Source organism: Lactuca sativa, chromosome 6 (genome assembly GCF_002870075.4).
Source record: "Lactuca sativa cultivar Salinas chromosome 6, Lsat_Salinas_v11, whole genome shotgun sequence".
NCBI lineage: Eukaryota > Viridiplantae > Streptophyta > Magnoliopsida > Asterales > Asteraceae > Lactuca > Lactuca sativa.
Window position 1 is genome coordinate 7,390,143 of NC_056628.2, and position 23,974 is coordinate 7,414,116.

Consider the following 23,974-nt stretch of genomic DNA (forward strand, 5'->3'; position numbering starts at 1 on the left):
TTTTGTCAAATTTACCATTACTTCATTTATTTTCACATTTGCCTAAAAGGTTGACATGACAAGTCATCCTCCATCCATTATATAGCTTTGGTAGTCCTTTCCATTAGACCGTAGTCTGAGTCCAAAAACACTCTCGAAATTTCCATTAGAGGTGTAGAAGTGCCACAATGGGTCGAAATGGTTTATGCAATCAGGTAAAATCAATGTTATACCGGTTAGGTTTCTTAAAACAACCAGATCTTTTACATACAAACTTCGTTTTAGACGTTTTTTATATTTTCGGACTGAGGTGAGCATATACTATGGAGCTATAGTATTTGTTTCGCTTTCAAACGTTTAATACAAATTTTCAGTTTTTCAGATGTATTAATTAGGGTTATGGTTTTTACTTTAAGATTCGTTCGAGATTTGTAGCACTTGGAGTAAAATACTATCTCATATGCCTCGCGGTGAAACGACTAATTACAGATTTAGACCTAATTTTCAGGATATAATAATGTCTAATTGCGTTTATCTGAATATATTTGACACCCTCAAAAATAATCTAAATAGCATAAAATCCTTTTGGAAACAAATATGAAGATTTCCTAATAATGTATAATATATTTTTTGTAGAATTGTCGCTACTTCCGTGAAACTTGTGTAATTTGTGACAGTCTATTAAGTATTATGTAAACCTGGAATTTGGTGAGGAAATATTCTACAGGTTTTCATCAAATTATTATCAGTGACATGCTAAACTATTTGTCCTAAAAACCATTGAACATATTTTAATGCGAATAACTACAAAAATCAACCACCGTTTGTTTCTACGGAAGGAACATGAGGAAGCCAACAACTAATGCAGCCCCAACTCACTTAATTTGCAAAAAATGGCCCACAACTAAAAGGAAACTTCATGCATGGTAACGAGTACTCTATCTTCTTTTTAATTTGATCTTTCTATTTTTTCTCTTTCCCCTCTATATATATATCCAACCCCATTCGTCTAGTTCTCAAACTCAAACACCACCTTCATTCAACCTCCATTTCTCTAAGTAAGCTCAATAAACATGGAGGTTGCATTGAACAACAGCCAAAAGTTCTTATCCAAGATTGCAACCAACGATGGCCACGGTGAAAATTCCCCGTATTTTGATGGCTGGAAGGCGTACGACACCAATCCTTACCACCCTCAAAACAACCCCACCGGTGTTATCCAGATGGGTCTTGCCGAGAACCAGCTTTGCTTTGATTTGATTCAAGAATGGATCGAGAAACACCCTGAAGCCTCTATATGCACACCTGAAGGAGGTTTTGATTTCAGGGAAATTGCCATTTTTCAAGATTATCATGGCTTGCCCAAGTTCAGAATGGCAATTGCTAATTTCATGAGCCGAGTTAGAGGAAGCCGTGTTAGGTTTGACCCTAATCGGATTGTGATGAGCGGTGGAGCCACTGGAGCTCATGAGACTGTGGCGTTTTGCTTAGCTAACCCTGGTGAAGCCTTCTTGGTGCCCACCCCTTATTATCCAGGGTATGCATATATACACTCCTTTCACCTTTTTTACCATCGTTTTGTGATAATTGAGTTTTATCATCTAATCGTTATACTTGTTATAATTTAATTAAAGAAAAAGCTATATATAGTATCGCCTAATGATTAATGATCCTAGAAATTTCAAGTGTTATATTCTAATGAAAATTACGATAACCTTAGTTGAAGATCATATAGTATATCATATTCTAGCTAGTGTTTTGAGGAAAAAAGCAATTATTGTGCAATGAAACCAAAATATTTACTCTTTCTAGTGTTTGGAATTTTACATATTTATGTAATCTATAAAGGGTTTCATCCACTATTTTAATTAGTGAAATTTTCACTCTCCATTTATTCATGCTTATTTAGTAATCTGCTGGGAGATTAAACCATTTAATAACAATTATCAAATATGTAAATTGTCAAAACATGATTTATAAACAATATGATACATGGTTTAACTTTTTTTAATTTTTTTTTTCCGTGTATCACAAAACAATAGTTGCAGTTAAAAAATAAACGAAAAAGTCAAGCATGTAACTTTCAGTTCCAACTTAAAATTAAACATGTAACTTTCAGTTCCAAATTAAATTAATATGTATTTATTTTGTGGACCAAGTACTTCATAAGAAATTTAATAGTTTTAAACATAAGTCAACTCTTGAGCGTTTCAGTTTATCTTTTTATATGATTTATGGTTAATAAATTCTTTTTTGGGTATCTAAAATGACATTTTTAATATTTATATTTAAAAAATACAGAAGTAAACTTTAACCTTTTGATTGTTACGTACATCCTATTTTAATAATTTTAATAATAATAATATATATTTACCGAGCATCATGTATTCATTTTTGTAGATTTGACCGTGACTTAAGATGGAGGACTGGAGTCGAGCTTTTACCTGTTGTTTGTGGAAGCTGGAACAACTTTAAGGTCAGCCTTGCTGCCCTTGAGGAAGCTTATGAAAAAGCGAAAGAGTCGAACATCAAGGTCAAAGGATTACTCATAACCAACCCATCCAACCCTTTGGGCACTTTCTTCGATAAGGAAACCCTAAAAACACTTGTCACTTTTGTTAATGACAAAAACATCCATCTCATCTGTGACGAAATCTATGCTGGCACAGTGACCAAAGACAACGAATTCATCAGCATAGCCGAGATCCTTGAAGAATCCCCCACAATCTGTAATCATGATCTCATTCACATCGTTTATAGTCTCTCAAAAGACATGGGATTCCCTGGATTCAGAGTTGGAATCATCTACTCCTACAATGATACTGTCGTGAGTATTGCACGTAAAATGTCGAGCTTTGGCCTTGTCTCGACTCAAACCCAACACATGATCGCTTCAATGCTATCAGACGATGATTTCGTTGAGAATTTCATTAATGAAAGCAGGAATAGGCTTGCCAACAGGCACGATCTGTTCACCCGGGAGCTAGCGCAAGTTGGGATAAGCAGCTTGAAGAGCAATGCCGGACTTTTCTTCTGGATGGACTTGCGTCGTTTCTTAAAGGACGCAACTTTTGAGTCTGAAATGACGTTCTGGCGTATCATAATAAACGAAATCAAACTCAATGTCTCACCTGGCTCGTCTTTCCATTGCTCTGAGCCAGGCTGGTTTCGTGTGTGTTTTGCAAACATGGATGATGAGACTGTTACAATTGCTGTACGTAGAATCAAATCGTTTGTGCTCAAAAACAAGTTGTTCGAGATTAAGACCAAGAGCAAGAAACAGTGTTGGCAAAACAACCTTCACCTCAAGTTATCTTCACGTAGGCTGGAAGATATCATGTCACCTCAATATTCCCCACTCAACTCTCCTCTGGTCCGAGCACAAACTTAGGGGAACGAACAGTACTCTTTTCATGCATGGCGTACAAGAACTGTAGCAACGTTTTGCTGGTATTTCCTGTAAGAAGAGGGTGAGTAGTGGGTATTGCATGTGTATCAACATTATCACCGTGTGATGTTATTTGTATTTTTATGCTAACTTGTAATCACAGTTTGATGCATATTATTTTAAATAAAATTTTGGTGAATTCAATTAATTTTGAATGGAAATACTGCAAAAATCTTTTATTATTTCATGTTGGAGCCTTATGAGAAACTTTATATAACTTCCCAATATATACACTTAAAAACAGTGATTTTATCACCACTTCAACCACGTGTTAAAAACAAATTATAGTCATATTGTCCTGTCACATATTAGTCAGTTTTATTGACACAAAAATGAGCCCAATATTTGACAAAAAAACAATAAATATGATGAAATTTTGTGACAGAAGCATCGAGGGATATTCATTGCTAAATTTTATGAAAAGATGCATCGCTAATCGGCAATCGCTCATATAGTTATTTTGCAATGGAATATTTTTCTTGCCGATCCAACTTACATATATTGTTAAACTATATTATCACAAAACATATTTCATCTTGTTGATGTTCTTAACCCTAAGGTCCATATACATCCATATGGAACAATTTTAGTGTTCTTTGGATTGAGGAATCCACAATCATCTTGTTTGGTGGTCTCTTACATGTTCCTAATTCAAAGCATAAAGAGTATCATCGATGAAGAATTTATAAATAGAAGTTCATTGATAGGTTCTTGACCCACCAATGTTAAAATTGTGTTTCAAGAATCTTCTATGCACTGCCAATTGGGAATAACCCAATTGGTAGAGACATAACCTCTTAGTTTCAATTGGGAATAGCCTTAGTTTGGGTTAAATCCTTGGTGCTTACAAGAATTGAAATATTAACATTAATCTTTTAACAAGTCAAGCTGCCTTAAAAAATAGTCTTCTATGCACTCAAGCAGATGGATAAGGCCATAGACAAAACATAAATATTAGGTTTACCCACAATAATATCAATGTACAGTAGATACATGTTACCATTTCTTTCTTGTGTAACCAACACTTTTAATTAATATCCTGATATGACTCTTGTATTTATAAAGCTCTCTTGTATATATGTCTACTGATAATTAAAAAAATGAAAAATAAAAAAAAAAATAAAACAAAATAAAAGGAAAAGTACACTACAAGAAATATATCCTTTAGCAGCGACACTATTAGCGGCGACTATTGGCTTTATCGGCGACTCTAGCTAGAGTCGCCGGTAAAGCCAATAGTCGCCGCTAATAGTGTCGCCGCTAAAGGGTTGACACCCGAATCCGCACTTTCCCCCTACATTGCATCTCAACCGTTCGATGAGATAGCCAATCCAACGGGTGGGGTGCCTTATTCGGTCTAACCTAATACCGGCGACACGCATGTCGCCGCTAAAACTCTAAAAAAGTCGCCGCTAATTGTTTGCTAAAAATGTCGCGGTACCCTTCCCTCCAGTTTGTCGCCGCTATTAACAATTGTCGCCGGTATTGATCCTCGCGTCGCCGCTAAACGTGTCGCCGGTATTGATCATCGCGTCGCCGCTAAACGTGTTGCCGCTATTGATGATCGCAGATAAAATAAAAAACGCACGCAGATTACAGTTCCTCTTCATTTCCCTTTCTGTTTGCTTCGAGTTCCTTCACCATTTTCCGATTTCTTCTTCAATCAGCTTCTTTCAAGCAAATTTCTCCCCTCATTGTTCCAAGCAAGTGTCCCTAGGTGTGGTTAAAGCGTTGGGATCAATTTCTACCTCCATTTCTTGAAGAAAGGTAAGTTTTATTTTGATGATTTCATTTTTGTGTTGTATGAATGATAATAAATTGCTCATGTTCTTTATTTTTGGTGGTGTTGTTTTGGATTAGAAGCATTGTTCCAAGCAAGTGGTTAAAGCTTTGGGATCAATTTGTGGGTACCTCCATTTGTTGAAGAAAGGTAAGTTTTTTTTATTTTTATGATTTCTTTTTTATTTTGTATGAATTTTGATTTGTAGCTTTATGTAGTGATTGAATGATAATAAATTGTTCATATTTTTGTTTTTGGTGGTATTGTTTTGGATTAGAAGCAAGTTATTCAATTTTTTGTTTGTGGTTATTTAATTGCAATTAGTTGTATAGCTTCAAGTTGTATTTATATGTGAAATTATGTGATAATTGTCATATGTGAAAATTGGATTGTATATTTTGTATTTGTTTGAATATATGTGAATTTGGTATATATATTCCAATGTATGTGTGTTTGATGTATATGTGGTATATTAGTAGAAGTTATATGTATTTGTTATAAGTAGAATGTTATTGTGTGTATGTGAATGTATGTTTGTTGTAAATGTGATATATGATTGTGAAACTTTTGTATTTGGTATAAATAGGATGTTATTATGTATATATGTGAAATTATGTGTATTTGGTTTAAATAGGATGTTATTTTGTGTGTATTTGTATTTGATGTATATGTGGTATATGTATGTAAAAGTATGTGAATTTCACCTTCTTATGTATTATGTAAAACTATGTGGTTTTGGTATAAGTAGGATGCTATAATTGAAATAAAAAAAAATACATTATTTTTATAAATTGAAAAAAAAACACAAAAAAAAACTATAAAATTGTTTAAAAACTTAAATACAAAAACTAGAAAGCTTCTAGTTTTTACCCAAGCTAACTCTAAATTAATTAACCAATAAGTTATATAGTTAACTTATAATTGGAAAAAAAACACAAAAATAATTATAAAATTCTTTAAAAACTTATATATATTTTAATCTCGACGGTAAAAAAAACAACACAACAACATAATACGTATGTAAAAATATGTGGTTTTTTTATAAGTAGGATGCTATAATTTTAAAAAAAAAAATACATTATTTTTATAAATTGAAAAAAAAAACACAAAAAAAAAATATAAAATTGTTTAAAAACTTAGCTTCTAGTTTTTACCCAAACTAACTCCAAATTAATTAACCAATAAGTTATATAGTTAACTTATAATTGGAAAAAAAAACACAAAAAAAATTATAAAAATCTTTAAAAACTTATATACATTTTAATCTTGACGGTAAAAAAAAACAACACAACAACATAATACGTATGTAAAAGTATGTGGTTTTCTTATAAGTAGGATGCTATAATTGAAAAAAAATACATTATTTTTATAATTTGAAAAAAAAAAACACAAAAAAAAAAACTATAAAATTGTTTAAAAACTTATATACAAAAACTCTACAGTTGAAACACAACATAGATGTCATGCATGTCCAGAAAAATGTGGACGAGAGTTTGTTAGGTACTCTCCTAATGAACGATAAAAGCAAAGACACATCAAATGCACGAGAGGACTTGAGAATTCTAAACATTCGGAGAAATGAATGGTTGCAAAAAAATGGTGACAAGTTTCATAGACCCCAGGCAAGATACTCTTTCACGAAATCTAGCCGACAACTCTTTTGTCAATTTATAAAAGAGGTTAAGCTGCCAGATGGGTTTGGTTCTAACATTAGTAAGAAAGTGAACGATACCAATACTAACATTATTGGGTTGAAATCGCATGACCACCACATTCTTATTCAACGTTTGATACCGATTGGAGTAAGAGGGTTGTTAGACAAAGATACTTATACACCTATTGTAGACCTTTGTACGTTTTTCAAGCAACTTTGTTCCAGAACATTGAAGGTGGAGGATATGAGGAAAGCAAAAGTAGACATTATTGCAATCTTGTGCAAGTTAGAATTGATTTATCCTCCGGCGTTTTTTGACATTATGGTTCATTTACTTTTGCATTTACCTGATGAAGCAATTGCTGGAGGCCCGGTTTGTATGAGATGGATGTTTCCATTCGAGAGATATATGAAAAAACTAAAAAACTATGTCAGAAACAAGGCGAAGCCAGAAGGTTCTATAGCTGAGGGTTATGTTGCTGAAGAAGCTTTATCATTTTGTTCAATGTACCTTCGAGATGTAAAGAATCGTCCGGAAAGAAATGTAGATATTGTCATTGAAAAAACAAAGTTTTGGATGTTTGAGTCTAAATGTCGACCGACCAGCACAACTCAAATCAAAACTCTTAATTTAACGGAAATGCATAACATGGAATGGTTTGTATTGAATAGCTGTGAAGAAGTCAGACAGTATATCAAGTAATTAATCTTATCTCTAACTTTCATTCTTAATTTTTTATTTTATCTTTTTAAATCTATATCTTTTGGTCACCAACATAGGAAATTCAAATCTGAGCATCCCCAAAGTGATGAAAAGAGAGAATTTCGTAATTGGTTTCGTGAAAAGGTAATATAAATTAATAAACAAATTTGTTTCATTGATCTAACGAATACATAATACATATTAATTTATAATTGTTAGGTTCATCAAATGAAAATAGAAAAATCTCCAGAATTCCACGAAGAGTTGTCGGTTCTTGCAATGGGCCCGCAAATGAATGCCTATTCTTACACCGCATGCAAAGTCAATGGTGTTAGGTTTATGGTACTTAGTCGTGACACACAACGTACAACACAAAACTCTGGGGTTTTAGCGGTGGGTGAGAAAGGTGAGAAGTATTATGGCCAGTTAGAAGAGATTATAGAGTTGAGGTATACACATGATTATTCAACTGTACTATTTCGTTGCAAGTGGTTTGATACTCGAACAGGAGTTATTTCTAGTGATAGTTTCACCAGTATCGACACACGACGCGAAGCATACAAAGATGATCAACTCATATATGCGTCACAAGCCAAACAAGTGTTCTACATCAGAGAGCCAAACAATAACCATCGGTGTGTTGTCGAGCATGTTAATCATCGAAGTATTTGGGATCTACCATCGAACGATGACCTTGTTCAAAATGTTGACAATGTCTCACACGAAAATGTAGACGATGTCGATGTACTTCAAAATATCTCTTCATCCGATGCTCCGCTTTTTATCGATTTCAGCATGTACTTTCAAAACATTCCTAGAGTCAGTGTTGATGTAGAAAGTGCATCTGAAGTTCCTCCGCCAACTGGTAGAGTCAATGATGTTTCTGATTGCGATACTGATTACGATGACACCGATTCTGACTATGATACCGAAGAAGACACTGAAGGATATGAGGAAGATTCTGATTAGAATAGTTCTTATGTAATATGTATTTGTAATATGTGTTTGTAATATGAACTGTATTTGGATTTCTAGTTTAAATGGAAATGTTTATTCCTATCTAAATGTTTATTCCTATCTAAATGTTTATTTCTATGTAATGTGTATCTATAATAAAAATTGTATTTGTATATCTTATAATTTTTCAGGAAATGATGAGAGTGTGGCTGTTGTTTATGTTTACCATGGCTGCTGTCATGGGTCGTGGACATGGGGGAGACGGAGCTGAGGACCCACCTTTCCCAGGTGGTAGAGGTCCTGGCCAGCACGAGCTGGACGGTAAGTCTTATCATGAATTTTTATTTACTATTTTTGTTCAATTATCATAAATTAAATGTCGTTTCTAATAATTTTTAATTACATTTGTAGTTGAGGGACGTGCCCGAAGGAAAGCTCGAGGAAAAGCAAAAAATATAAAGCTTGAAAAAGCAATCTTGCAGAACCAGGGGAAACCAATACCCATGCAATTTGATAGGGATATCACATTTAATCCCGTAGGAGAGGCGGGAGACATGTTTTCCCGAGAAGTTGGGAAAACAATGTGGCAGATGGTCCCTTTCGACAAATGGAGTTGGAAAAGAGTTTCCCCTGATATAAAGGACACTGTATTACAACATTTAGCGGTAATTATTTATTTAAATATATTTTATAGGTTTAACTATAATTGTTTCTTGGTTAACTTTTTTTTTTTATTGTAGACAAAGTTTGATCTCAATCAAATGTACCAGGATGCACAAGCTACTTTATTGACAGAGAGTTTTCAAGCAGCCTTGTTAAGAGGTTTTCGAGAGCGTAAAGCCGACGCTAAAGAATATTTCAAGATGGTCGGAGGGTATGAAGATATCCCGAGAGCATTGGCAAATCCTCCGGATGGTATGCTTGTTGATAACTGGGAGAAGACCGTTGAGTATTTTCAAACTGACGAACACAAAATTGCTTCAGAAAGGAACAAAAAAATCCGTGAAAAGCAAACAATTGTGAATCGTGGGGGTTCGAGCTCGTATAGCAGTACTTGCTATAAGAAGGTACCGTACGATACATGTAATTATTTATTTAAAATATAATCTAATTTTTAAACTTAAACAGAACCTTAAGAGAGTGGAAACGTTTCGCAAAGCTCATACCGATAAGAATGGTGTATTTGTTACTGCTGAATCAGAACAACAATATGTAAGTATTTAATTATAATTTTATCATATATTTAAATGTTTATTTATACTTAATTGTTACTCACTTTTGGGAGTTACAGAATCGGTTAGTTGAAGAGCTGCTAGAACAAACTCAAGGTGAAAGTGAGTTTACGCCAACTCAAGAAAGAGCTACGTTCGAGAAAGTATTAGGAGAGCGACGTGGCCACATTAGAGGCATTGGCCGCAAACCTTCTGGTCTCCCGACGATTCCACAGCCTTCGCAACCATCACAACCACCATCACAACCATCACAGGTAAAATAGCAATCTACTTTAGCATCGTAAAATGCATGTTGATTTGGTAGTTTGGTGATTATTTGCTAAAAAGTTTGGTAATTTGGTTTTCTATCTTACTTTAAAAATAACAATGTATTTTGATAGTTTTTGTTTATGTTTGACAATCTAACTTATAAGTTTATATATATTGTTATTAATTATGTAGTTGAAAAATCTTCGTGCAATGCTCGCCGACCCGGCATGTAGGGATGAGCTTTATTCGTTTTTTCAATCCCAAAATAATCAAGGGAACGATGGGAACGACGATGAGGGTATGTAAGAATGGGTCTTATTTGCATATGTTGTCTCGTTTTGCTACTTGGTAGATTGTAAAAATTTTGTTGTTTTGCTACTCGGATAGTATGACTTTTGATATTTAATTGTATTTTGGATATTTGTTTGACACTATTATGTTTGATATTTAATAGGATGTTTGTTTTGTAATTAGCGTCGACACTATTGGTTTTGATATTTAATCGAATATTGTTATTACCGGCGACACTTTTACCTGCGATATTATCACCGGCAACGAAAATCATTTTTTTAAAAAAAAAAACTGAAAAACAATTACCGGCGACGCTTTTACCGGCGACAGAGCTCATTACCGGCGACACTTTTGCTGGCGACACTTTTACCGGCGACAAATGTCATTCCCGGCGACAACATTATTAGCGGCGACAATACTCATTAGCGGCGACATACTAATAGCGGCGACTATTATCATTAGCGGCGACAAACTGATCAATAGCGACGAGGCAGTAGCGGCGACTTATTACCGGCGACGCGTCGCCGCTATTATCATTACCGGCGACTTTCGGGACTTTTACCGGCGACTTTTGTCGCCGGTAATGGCCTTTTTCCTTGTGGTGTATACAAGATACATATGCTTATTGGGCAACATATATACCACAATTAGGTAAACAAGAAAAAAAAAACCAAGACGTTAATCATCAAAAGTTAATGATTTAACTAGAAATAAAATGTGTTTTGTTACAGAAAATAGTTACGGAAAATTTCCGTAGATAATTACGTACACAATCCCTACAAATTACATACGGAATGAAATGCTCTAATTTAATAACGTGATAGCTAAGGAATAATGACGGAAGTGAATCCGTAATTATTCTGTAGGTAATTACCTATGGAATAGCTATAAATTAGGGACGAAAGTAAATCTGTAGGTAGTTAGCTACAGAATACCAATGGATTTATTAATTTCCATTATTATTATTATTATTATTATTATTATTATTATTATTATTATTATTATTATTATTATTATTATTATTATTCGTCTTAAAACTATTTTTTTGGATTGTTTTTTTTTTTTACATATTTAAGACACGAACAATTAAAAATCATACTAATAACAATATTTATAAACATAATGATAATATATAATAATGATAACGAATATGTTTAACACACAAACGATTAAACAAAAAAAAGCTATGTTTTAACATATCAATAAGGTGAAATAATCTACGTTTAATGTATACAAAATGAAAAATGATGATAATAAAGCGAAATATATACATTTGCATGAGTACGCATGTATATATATATATATATATATATATATATATGTGTGTGTGTGTGTGTGTGTGTATGTACATACGTACGTGTATGTGAGTGCGTGTGTTTATATATATATATATATATATATATATATATATATATATATATATATATATATATATATATATATATATATATATATATATATATATATATACACACACATACTAGCCGTTTACCCGTGCCAAGCGACATATGCGACTAATATATTTCGGAAATTAGTTTCAAACGACAATTAGTGTTTTTGATTGAAATAGAAATTACATCAATGGTCCTTGTTTTAAAGTACATTGCTATAGATATGAATATTATTTTATTTTTCACAAAAGAACAAATTCACATACATGCATACGTAGTGACAGAAGTGGTACTGATTCAAAAATAAATTTACATAAATGATCATTTTTGAAAGTATGTTGTTATAATTCATAATTGTTTTTAACAAAATAAAGTTATATAGACACACAAATAAACATACAAATATACACAATAACACACTGTTACACACAAACAATCATACACACACAGTTTGTGTTAACATTTTCACAAAAACAACAGAAATGGTCCCCTTGTGAATTTTTTTACATAAATGATCCCTATTTTAATGTGCATTGTTATAAATATAAATATTATTTTATTTTTCACAAAATAATCATAAATTCACATACCCACATACGATATAAATGGTACCAATTAAATAGAAATTACATAAATGATCCTTTTTGAAAGAAATAGTACGCATTGGAATAACCTCGCTCTTTTTCTGTAAATTTATGTTATTTTATAAATAACTATAACTTTGTTAAATATGTTTAAAAAACTATTCTATTGAGTTTGGGAAAAATTTATCAACATATGTAGCAAATGCCAAATGGTTTCAAAATTCAAGAGACTGGTAAAGTGACTTTACTTGAAAATTTAGTCAAATTTGTGTTTATTACATTGGCTCCTAATTGCTCTCCATATACAATAATGTAACTCAATTTCCCATGATAATAAAAGGCGTGTTACACTCCTTTAAGTCTTGCAAAAGTTATGCCAATACACAAAAGCTACAAAAAGATAAAGAGAATTCAAATTTTCCATTAGACACCATATGACACTATTTAATATTTTACAAATGATAATTGCAAAATTTTGAAATCTTTTTAGGAACATAATGTAGTGGTGTTGATTTTGAGGACATGTGCGGAATTAGAAAGATCTAGTGATTCATCATACAAATTCAAAAACACAATGAGTAAATAAATCTTTGTAAGCTCTTATTAGATCTAGAAAGATTATACAAAAGGGTTTGTATACAAATTCTCTCTCTAGTCTAACACTTCAAATGGGCTCTTGCATTCTTACATAATGGGAGTCACTCACTTCCTATTTATAGGAAAAGACTCAACCCTTTTACACATACAAAGAGGAAAGCCTAAACACATTACATCCAAGCATGACTTTGCACCCTAACATTCTCCCCCTCAAAGTTAGGATTGGATGTCCGGCTTTAATCTCCAACGAACTAGCGCGATTAAGACCAAACTCCCCCTCGAAGTAACACCGGTCTTCAAATCTGCAAATGAATATTTGACAAACCTGAGAAGCTTCGAATATCCATCATTCTCCCCCTTTTTATAATCAAAAAATGATTATAAAACCCACTAAGGATGAGAAGCGCCCGAGGAATAATCTTTACAATACTCCCCCTTGATGTGTACCAAAAATGAATCACCAAAAATCTTGCACGGAAAAACAATCACGAGAAAGCCACAAAAAATTCCAATTTATGAAATTTTTTGACTTTTTGGGTGAAAGTTGCAAGATTTTTCAAAATCCGGGTAGATATTGTCACTTTCTGAAACTTGCAGGGACCCGTTGCGCCAAAAACAGTCAAATATGCGAAACACTAGCCCATTTGCGAAACCGGGCATAAAGTGTAAATTCGCACAAACTGTAGGGACCAAAACTAAAAATTCTGCATTTTTCAGCTTTTATTGCCATTTTGCAAAGTTGGGTATAAACTGTCAAAAATGCGAAACTACAGGTACTCGTTTTGACAATTTCTGTATGTTCTTCAAACTTGCGAAGTTGGGCTACTTGTGTTATTTCTTGAAAAGAGCAGGGACCAAATGCGAACATATTTGTTTTCTTCTTCATTGAACCATTAACAGGGAATGTTTCGCATTTTCATTCCCACACCCTTCGCATCCCTTCGCATGTTCCACCCAATTAATCAAATGAACCAAATGCCAATGAACAACTTCCAGATATGCGAACCATGGATAAGAAAATACTTCGCATCTTAACTCCAAAATTGAACAAAATGCGAACTCATGTGATCTCTGTAACCAACTAAACAAATATGCGAACTCGTCTTTGATCTCATATGCGAACTCAAAATTGAGACCCAGATGCAAAGTGAACCAACCATTGCAGATGCAATTTCAAATGCGATCCCAAAAAAAAAACAGCACACATCAAAGCCTTATGCGAACTGTAATTAATTGAACACAAATTCGCATCATCAAAAACTTTCGCACATCGACCCAAGATATCCCAGTCGATTACTTTTCAATACTCACCATTTGATCGATTGATTTCATATCCAAATCAAATACCTTTGAAATCTAACCCCAAAATCGATTCCAATGATGTCGACTATCATTAATCGATTATTGTCATTTATGCCATTGATGAACCCTCGATCTCAATACTCCATATCTAACTTCGAAATCAGATTACAAGCATCGACCTTAAGCCGTCGATTGTACATCTTGATTCCAGAAATAATCAACATCTATCCTGATTTTGACTATGAACCACAAATCGAGTTTTGCTTAATACCAATTGAAACACCAGCCTGAAATAATTTCGACACTAAGCTCAACTTCAAGAAATTTACAGTCGATTGCTTTGATTCTCAATCGAAATCAAATTATCTTCTCAGAATATACAATCGAAATTCCAATTTCAAAATCGATTTCCTGTTTGACTTCCCAAACGTCTTAAAACAAGAACAACAAAAGCGAAAATGATTTCAGATTCATCAAGAATTTGATTTTGATTTCCGCTATGGCTTTCTTCTATCATAACATAATTAGTTTCAATTCAACTCCAAAACTCCAACATCTCAAATTGTTTGACTCAAAGAAATTGATCCCAAGAACATCCGATGTGAATGGCAACTATCTATCATCATCGGTTTGTAAGGAACACAGTCAAGAACATAAGAATGTACAAGTACTTGAAGCGTATGAGACTGAACAAAGGAAATACTTCATATCCGATTTCGATTTTGATCCAGTCACATTTGGGCTTAAAAACAATACTATCATATCATAAAAGAATTGATTGGGCTCACGAAAGTCGATCAATGAACAGTGACTAATTTAGCATTTGGGCTCAAAATTTGGATTATGAACAGTGAAATTAAACAAATTTTTAGGATTGGGTTATGAGCAATATTTGAATTTGATGAACAGTAAAATTCGAGATTAAACAAGAATTTGGTTTTGATCTAAACAAAAATAATTGGATCAACTATGGGGTGGAAACGAATTAGATCTAATGAGGCAAATCGATCAAAAATGAAAAACGCAAAGCACGAATCGAAATCATGGACGTTTTGGAATCCATTTGAGAATTTGAGATACCTTTTTGACGAATCGAGTTCCGTTTTCAACGAACGAATCAAATTTGGAAGATCTTGGTTCTTTTGTCGGAATGAGAAAATCTCCAAATCGAACATTGTACCACCCACCATTCGAGATGTACAACTCGTTCTTCGTGTTCTTTGTGTTCTTCATCAAACCAAGAACATCTTCAAAAGAACCACCAACACTTTTGGGTTTTGACTTCAAATTCATTTCAACACTTGGAGATTGTTGCTTTGGAACCCAAATTTGCTTCACGAATTTTGGGTTCACAACATATGACGATTTTTGTCAGTAAACCCGCTTATTCTTCCGATTCATCTTCTTCTTCTTTTTCTTTCTCATCTTTTTGCATCTTGAAGACTTGACTTCATGAACAAACCCACTTTCAACAACATGAACATTTTGAGTTTGAATCAAATCTTTTGGAGTTTGATATTTGTGAATTTCTTGAACCACCGGCTTCCGATAAGGAATCATTCCTTCAAACGAATCACAAAAACACAAAATATCATCGGTTTGAACTCCAATTGAGCAAAAAACTTTTTCATCTTGAAAATCAACTTGAACTCCTTTTTCTTGAACATCATTATCATCAAGAACACCATCCCGAGCTTCACGACAATCTGCATAATGTTCAATTTTATTTCTTCCATATTTGCATTTAGCACCAGAAATTCCTTTTATGACTTCTCCATCTCTTCTATTTCTTCGTCTCTCTTGATATGTTGTAATCAATCGATCAAACAAATGTTTGGTTCGAAAAATTAGACTACTAATTAATTCTCCAACTTCATTCTTTTCTCCATTTACAACAATATCATATTCACTTATCAATCCAACAGTTAAGCTCTTAAGAAGATATTCAAATGAGCATTCATATTGAACATCTTCACTACGAATCATCCATTTCTCCATGATTACAAGAACTTGAAATTTTCTAGAGAGAGAAAGTGATTTTGAATGGGTTTTCTAGAAAGATAAAGTAACGCAAACAAGTATTCTAGAGAGAGAGTCGAATTATGGATCGAATCAAGGAAAAATTCGACTTCTAAAACACACAACACTCTCTAATCACAAAGATCCATGATAAAAAATTTAATCACTAAATCAAAATAGCCATCAAGGATCAATTCTTGATGAAATCAAGAACACCCGCTCTGATACCAATTGTAGTGGTGTTGATTTTGATGGCATGTGCGGAATTAGAAAGATCTAGTGATTCATCGTACAAATTCAAGAACACAAGGAGTAAATAAATCTTTGTAAGCTCTTATTAGATCTAGAAAGATTATACAAATGGGTTTGTATACAAATTCTCTCTCTAGTCTAACACTCCAAATGAGCTTTTACATTCTTACATAATGGGAGTCACTCACTTCCTATTTATAGGAAAAGACTCAACCCTTTTACACATACAAAGAGGAAAGCCTAAACACATTACATCCAAGCATGACTTTGCACCCTAACACATAATACATTTTCAGCCCTATTTCAGGATTATTATTTAAAATTTCACATCGAATCTTATTACCCTTTCTCTATATACATCATAATTACCCAGGAACCATAAAGATGGATATCTTGATTTTGAGATTTCATGGATACTTGTTTCCATCGAAGCTCTTTCACATTTTTGTAATTTTAAGCCCCTGGTCCAATTATATGTGTTTATGTAAACCAAAAAAAGAATTCAACTTTTGGTACAAATTAAATACAAAACACGATAAATTTGTTAAAAAGAAAAAATGTTTGCATAATTAAATAAGAACCCATGAAAAAGTAGAAAAATTAAATATATGATTGTTTATTCTTGTCCAAAAAAGAAATAATGATCGCCTAAAGTTATTAGCAATTTTGTGAACAAACGAAACATCAAGCCTTTTACCAAGAGCCTCACATACATTTGGTTTAAAGTATTATCCAGAATAAGCTGAAAATGGTGCAAATAAGACATCTTTTACAAAGTCTATTACATTTCTGATAAAAATTCATAATATTAAAAAATTAAACTTGAAAGTGCTAAATTCAAATTTCCATATGGAATTTACCTATGCACCACTTCCCTGCAAATTCTTCATGTAAAAGATTAAAATGTCGGAAAACATGCTCTCGAAAAGTCAAACATCATCTTTGTCTTATCAGATCAAATTTCCATTTTTTGTAATGTCGGGTCATTTCAAATATGGATCTTGGTTTATTAAGTTAACAACCAGTTCAAAAGATGAAGACATACCTGTTTCAACTGGCTTTATCTTCTCTTACAAGCTAATTTCTATGGTGGTATTTGGTTCTAAATGATCCATCGTGCTTTGTTTTGATAGTTCACAATTTATCAATCCATATACACAAAACCATCTTCAAGAACATTAGTAGATAAACTCATAGACAATCGCAGTTATTGATATACAAAAACAAATATGAGAAAATACCCAAATACATGTTAAGAACATTGAAGAGATATTTGACGAAGAAGGAGAAAGGATGCAGTTACACCATATTTCTCTAATGTTTCACACGTATGGATGCTCTACTGGGATATATCTGAGTGAGGAGACATAAAGAGAGGGTTATAAACACCAAGTCCAAAAGAGATGACACTAAAAGCTAACTGAGAAATATATGGGCAACAACCAAGCAACAATTACCAGTATGGGTAAAATGGTCAAAACTGTAGAAGGAATTTCAAACAGCAACTATCACAGTAAAATCCCAAAGGAACCAATTATGACCCAACTAACTTGCTGAAAATATGAAAAGGGAAAATGACACATATAGCTTATGAACTTTTTAGGGTTTACCCTTTTAGTCACTAATTTTTTTTATGGTTTTATGAGGGAACTAAGTTGTGGGTAACTTGTTTTAGCTAGTTTGGATAATAGATAGATTAAACTTAGGCCCCACCCATCTCTCCATCTCTCAAAACTTTTGAGCTATGATCATTAGTTACTTTGACTAGTATTTTGTTTGATCATCATCTTATGAACCCATATAACTTGATTTTTAGTTCGATTCATGTGCACCGAAGGTGTATTTGTGAATCAATTGCCTTTAACTGAAAGTTGTAATGCTAATTCTTTTGGGAAAACATATGAATCGATTGAAGATTTGGGCATAAAGACGATTCCCAACAAGACATCAGATTGTGAAAGTTCTGTAAGTAAATCAGATGATTTATGTACACAAGAAGAAATCATTTTGAAGGATTCAGAGTAGCATACTCTCTCTCTCTCTCATGCTTGAATACCTTTAAAACCCATTTCCCGACTATCATCTTCTTCCCCTGTTAATCAAACACCCCCAGATTGAATTGATTGAACCCACCTATTGGAAAAACTTGGTATGATTTCTCTGGAGAGACCAATCCTCCATTACTAACCTCGCCTCCACCGACGACTCAGGAAGCTAAAACTCGTAGCTTCCCTTATTTGATCTCCATTCCTGCAATTAAAGGGGTTTTTTGGTTGCTGATCTTACCCTTCTTGGTGCAAATCAAAAACCATTAAGATGAGATGATGTGAACCTAGAATAATATTTAACCAAGGACGAAGAAGGTGAAGTGGGCGGCTTAAGATGAAGCAGTCGCAAAAGGTGAAGTAGTCGGAAAAGATGAAGCGGGTCTAGGAAGCGTCGATGGTTGGTCGTTCATCACATCTTTCATCAACGATGTATGTTTCGGGGTCGAACCTACAAATGTTTATGAGCCTCATCAGCAGAAACAACATATGAATATGTAAACATGTGTTGAATCTGAAATCGGGCAGGCATGGTGGAAGATCATGAGCCCAAATGGTGGTCGTGTTTCTTTTGCTGTCGATGGGATAAAGAGAGGTGTAGGGATTTTTGTTTTCTAAACACACACACACACAAAGAGTTAGTTACTTAGTTAGTTAGTTGTGGGCTCCTCTTATTATTTTTAATTATTAAAATGTAAAAGTATGCGAGTTGTCATAAGGGGTAACTAGGTTACCCCTTCGTTTTCTCAAAAAGACGTTTTAGACCCGACAACACACTTTGTTCCCTTAAAAGACATAGAAATAACATTAGGGACTGAATGAGTCAACCCAAAAAGGTTTGTGGGTTATATGTATCATTTTTCCATATGAAAATCATAATGAAACAAAGAAAGCCCATAATTAATTCATAACTTCTAAGCAAAAATATTAAAAATAGCATTGTTATCAGTTAAAAATAGATTAAAAATTGTTATATGCACCAGGAATACACCAAAAATCAGAAAAACACATCAAAAATAAAAAAATCACAACAAATATTAGAAAAATCATAGATCATAAATTCTCACAAGAAATCAAAAATCACACCACATATAACACACCCGGGATCAAAAATTCACACAAGATATCAGAAAAAACACACTAAGGTTTCTTAAAAAAGTCATCGTGTTTCAATTTTGATAGTTAAGAATGTTTCAGTGCACATACATAGTACCGCCTTCAAGAACGAAAAAAAAAAAGAATAGATTAGTAGACAAAATCATAAAGCAATCTCAATTATTTATGTAGAAAAGAGATTCTGAGAAAATAGCCAAATTCAAGTTAGGAATATTGAAGAGAAAGAAAGTTTTAGTGAGAAATTAAGACCTTTAGCAAATACCCATTAGAATTCTTGTTTCTAAGTGCCTCTTACTTCCCAAAATTCTTTAAATCTACCAGAGGGTTCACGTTGACATCATATGTAACAAAAAGATCAATAACATCCCAAACATATCTGGTGTGAAATCTTGAAATGAAAGATTATATATTTTTTTCTTAGGATTACACTAAACACATTTAAATCACAGGCACCCTGAACAAATTCGCACCAATTTCTTGAAAACGTCTAAAGATAGTCAGTCATAGATAAGATAAAGAATCAGAAAAGTACTAAAAGATACTATGTGAAATATAAGCTATAGAGGGAAAAGAAGTACCACTGACTGTCTATTCCTAAATAGACTACATGTTGATTTTGATCCATCTCCTACACTTCAGTCATACCATCCTACAACTTGATATACCAAACATTATAATTACGTAATAAATAAAATTAAACGAAGAGAGAAATGAAGACCGGTTAAATAATAATTAAATAAGGAATTGATGTCAGTTACACATTAATAACATTTTGCTTATCTGCATGTAAGCATTGTTGGAAGGGTTACAAATAAACTAATGGGACTATGTTTCAGCTTTCCACTATCCCCTTCTCTCAAAAGATACCTATTAAAATGTTGTCAAGTAGGCAAAATTTCAAGTATCAAACCCCAAATAAAAAATCATTACATTTACAACTTTGGAAAGACCTTGAATGTTTAGTTGAACCACCATATTAGATAGCAAGTATGCACCCATTCCCTTGTGAAATCCTATTAATTCCTTAACTATTCAGATACAAATACACAGACAAAATAAAAAAAAAACAAAATTCTTGCTTACTGGAGTAGAACAAAACAAACGAAAAAAAATCATATTGGATTGGTTCATGAAGGAGAAAGGAACAAACAATAAGACCGATATAGAGATAGAGTCGCGTACTTACAAATAGACACACATAATTATGAGGCGGTTTAGAGGGAGGGGTTAAAGTTTACAGATCGAGCAACGATGACGGGTAAGTGTGATAGATTAAGTGGCGCCTACGATAGAGGTTGTTTAGGGCTTTCACATCCCTATCCAAACAAAAGTCTCAATATCTTCTAGTGCTCTGATTAAACACATAAACGGAATTGAGAGCGAGTGAGGAAGGTGATAAATTAAACCAATAGAAAAAAAGATACCTTCTAAGATGAAAATAGAAGAGAAGGTTAATGAAGGCTGTGACATCCCCAAATTCACGGTCATTTTAAAAATTTTATTTATGCTCATTTGAAAATCAGAGTATTCATATTTAAAGAATAATATTGCAGAATTTGTTCCCAGAAAACATGATAAATATATTATCAAAGCATTTATGAAGAAATGTATTTTGTTTATATTAAAACATTGGGATGTCATCGTCAATACAGAAACATAAGAATAAATAGACCTTACATTATTTAGATTAGTGATCTACATCTCCTTTAATCTCTCAGTGTAATGTAGCTTCATATTAACACATGTGATACAATTAAACTTAGTGGGTCGAGTTGGGAAACCTGGTGAGTACATAGGGTTTTCAACATGAGTACATAGGGTTTTCAACAAACAATAATAAAGTTATTATGTTTCATCATCAAACAATTAAACTAATTAGGCATTCCCATTATCTTCTTTATTCTTAAGTATCTTCCCTAAGAATCATCTATTCCTGAATATTTATTCCTATGGATTGTCCTAAGGAATAGGCACGAAGTCCATTGCTGCCATGGTTTATATAATAGGCACTAAGTCTATAGCTGTCGATGCTATCTATTAGGAACTAAGTCCATAGCTGCCTATAGGCCACTAAATCCATAACTATCAACATTCATTTGTAAGGCACTAAGTCCATAGTTGCCAATGTTCATCTATATCATATTTCATCTCTCATCATTCATCTACCCATCTTTACCCAATATTATTATAAGTATAAAATACATATACAATTTAAATCAAATAAAACATGTATATTTTGTTCATCCAACATAGATGTCAAGTACACGGATAATATGCACACATAGCATGTAGTTTATATTAAATAGTTCATATCGATGTGTAAGATGAAAGAAACTATGCAATCACTTGTTAAAGTGATGATTCCAAACTCGGGCAGCGCTTCGCTTCTAATAATTCTATTTTCCTTCGGCGAAACCTAGTACCATTACCGCTAGATTTTATTCTAATATTTATCGCGACTATTTATGAAAGATATTGTCTTATAAGTGTTAAACAATACTTTTCAACCAGTATGTACAGATAGGGTCCAGACATGATTCACCGAAGGGCATGACCATTTTGGCATTATAGCACTTCTGAAATCCAACAACCCTATGCGACCCTTCAAACCAGATTCCTCGTACCATGAGTAGTTAAAAGATATTATAATAACACTTTGTATATTATACTTTATAATATATTTATTGTTTATAAGTTCATAATAATGATATTGAACTTAAACATAAGCTATACTTAAAGTAGGGTAAACATAACTCACTTACAATGAGGGTTAGCTAAGAACCGGACTCTGTAAGGGCAGAACTTCCGAGCCGACATCTCTTCTTCTCGGAGCCTTTTGGTGCTCTGGGACTCGCCTCTAGCACTCAGGAGTTGCTAGGTAATGGGAGGGGCTAAGAGGGGTGTTTGAGAGAGAAAGAATGGGAAAGGTGTGAGTTTTTGGGGTGATTTGCGCCCCTATTTATAGGTTAAGTCTGATTCGAACGCGGGGCGTTCCCTTGCTGAACGTAGGGTGTTCATGGTTAAGTGTCATCATCTGATGCCAAGCCGTTGTGAGGAAGCAGTGGCTCAGATCGCACCATGTGTCGCTCGCTGGTTACTCCAAAAACTAATTATCTTCTAAAATCCATAACTTTTTCATACTAGCTCCGTTTTTGACGTACTTTATATCCACGTGTAGGTATCGATAGGATCTACAACTTTTGTTTAGACTCTGTCGGCTAATTTTGACTTTATTTTTAAAGTGATATTTTAACAGTCTTAGACAGTTAAAAATTCGTTAAAATTCCATAACTTTCTCATCCGACGTCCATTTTCGACTGTCTTTATATCGTGGAGCTCCTATTAAGGAGATCTTCAACTCTCACTTAGGTTGTGTCGGATAAAAATCGATCGATCTAAAATTCGAATTTCGGGTTGTGCACTGCTATACTAAATCTTAGAAAAATTATAAGTTCCTCATATAAAGTCGGATTTGGACGTTCTTTTTATGTACGCTCTTGGTTTAACGTATACTACGACTTTTATTTAGATCGTTAAAGCTAAAAATTATTTTATCATAAACTCAATTTTTACGATTCCCAGTGTCGTGTCGGTTTTGCTATAAAACTTCGGCTGGTCATAACTTATTCGTTATAACTCGAATTACAGCATTTTTTATATTTATGGAACCCTTGGTGTTAGGGTTAGAAGAGGACAGAGCGGGAGCATAAGAAGGGGAGGGTGTAACAGAGGGACGATGGCTAGGTCTTGTAGGTCTATGATATTCAAAGATAGCATGACTATACCTACAATCAAAGAAATAATGTGAAGTGACGATGGTAATGGGTTTTATAGCAGTTATATTAATAATAGCTTTGAATGAGTCTCCCACTTTGAATAATTCTATTACTTTAAATGATCACCAAATTGTTGAATTTCAGCTACAAAAGAGGGAATGCCAAATGGATAGGAATTCAAATGTGTATTCCTTAACTTTTTTACTTGAATAAATAAGATTTGAATGCATTAATTCGTTGTACATATCAGTTTGTACAATTTAAAATTCAAAATTTGACTAAATATGTTTTATAAGGTATTTTATATATATATATATATATATATATATATATATATATATATATATATATATATATCAGTGTTGTACAAATCGGTCTAGACGATCGATTAATCGGGGATTAATCGTTAAGCGGTCTTCAACCGAATAGGATTAAGGCTAATTGGTCGGCTTAATTGGTTTTCATCAAAGGGGGTCAAAGGCGGAGCTAGACGGTTCTAATCGGTCCTAGGCGGTTGTAATCGGTCCTAGATGGCCAAATCGGCCAAATTTTCAAATTTTCAAAATTTTAAATATTAAATAAAAAATTTCAAAATTTCA

At 33.3% G+C, this 23,974-nt stretch overlaps 1 protein-coding gene across 1 annotated transcript; it reads left to right on the plus strand.

Annotated features, from left to right (window-relative positions):
- The first annotated feature begins 796 nt into the window (after window positions 1-796).
- LOC111900984 (1-aminocyclopropane-1-carboxylate synthase) lies at window positions 797-3,575 on the plus strand. Its single transcript, XM_023896852.2, has 2 exons — window positions 797-1,516; window positions 2,380-3,575. The coding sequence occupies exons 1-2, from the start codon at window positions 1,053-1,055 to the stop codon at window positions 3,368-3,370; spliced, it is 1,455 nt and encodes a 484-aa protein (XP_023752620.1). The 5' UTR covers window positions 797-1,052; the 3' UTR covers window positions 3,371-3,575.
- The last annotated feature ends 20,399 nt before the right edge of the window (window positions 3,576-23,974 follow it).

Excerpts from the sequence above, each read along its gene's own strand:
- LOC111900984 (XM_023896852.2), top strand. The coding sequence starts at position 1,053 with ATGGAGGTTGCATTGAACAACAGCCAAAAGTTCTTATCCAAGATTGCA. Across the intron at positions 1,517-2,379 it reads CCCACCCCTTATTATCCAGG|ATTTGACCGTGACTTAAGAT; the intron begins GTATGCATATAT and ends TCATTTTTGTAG.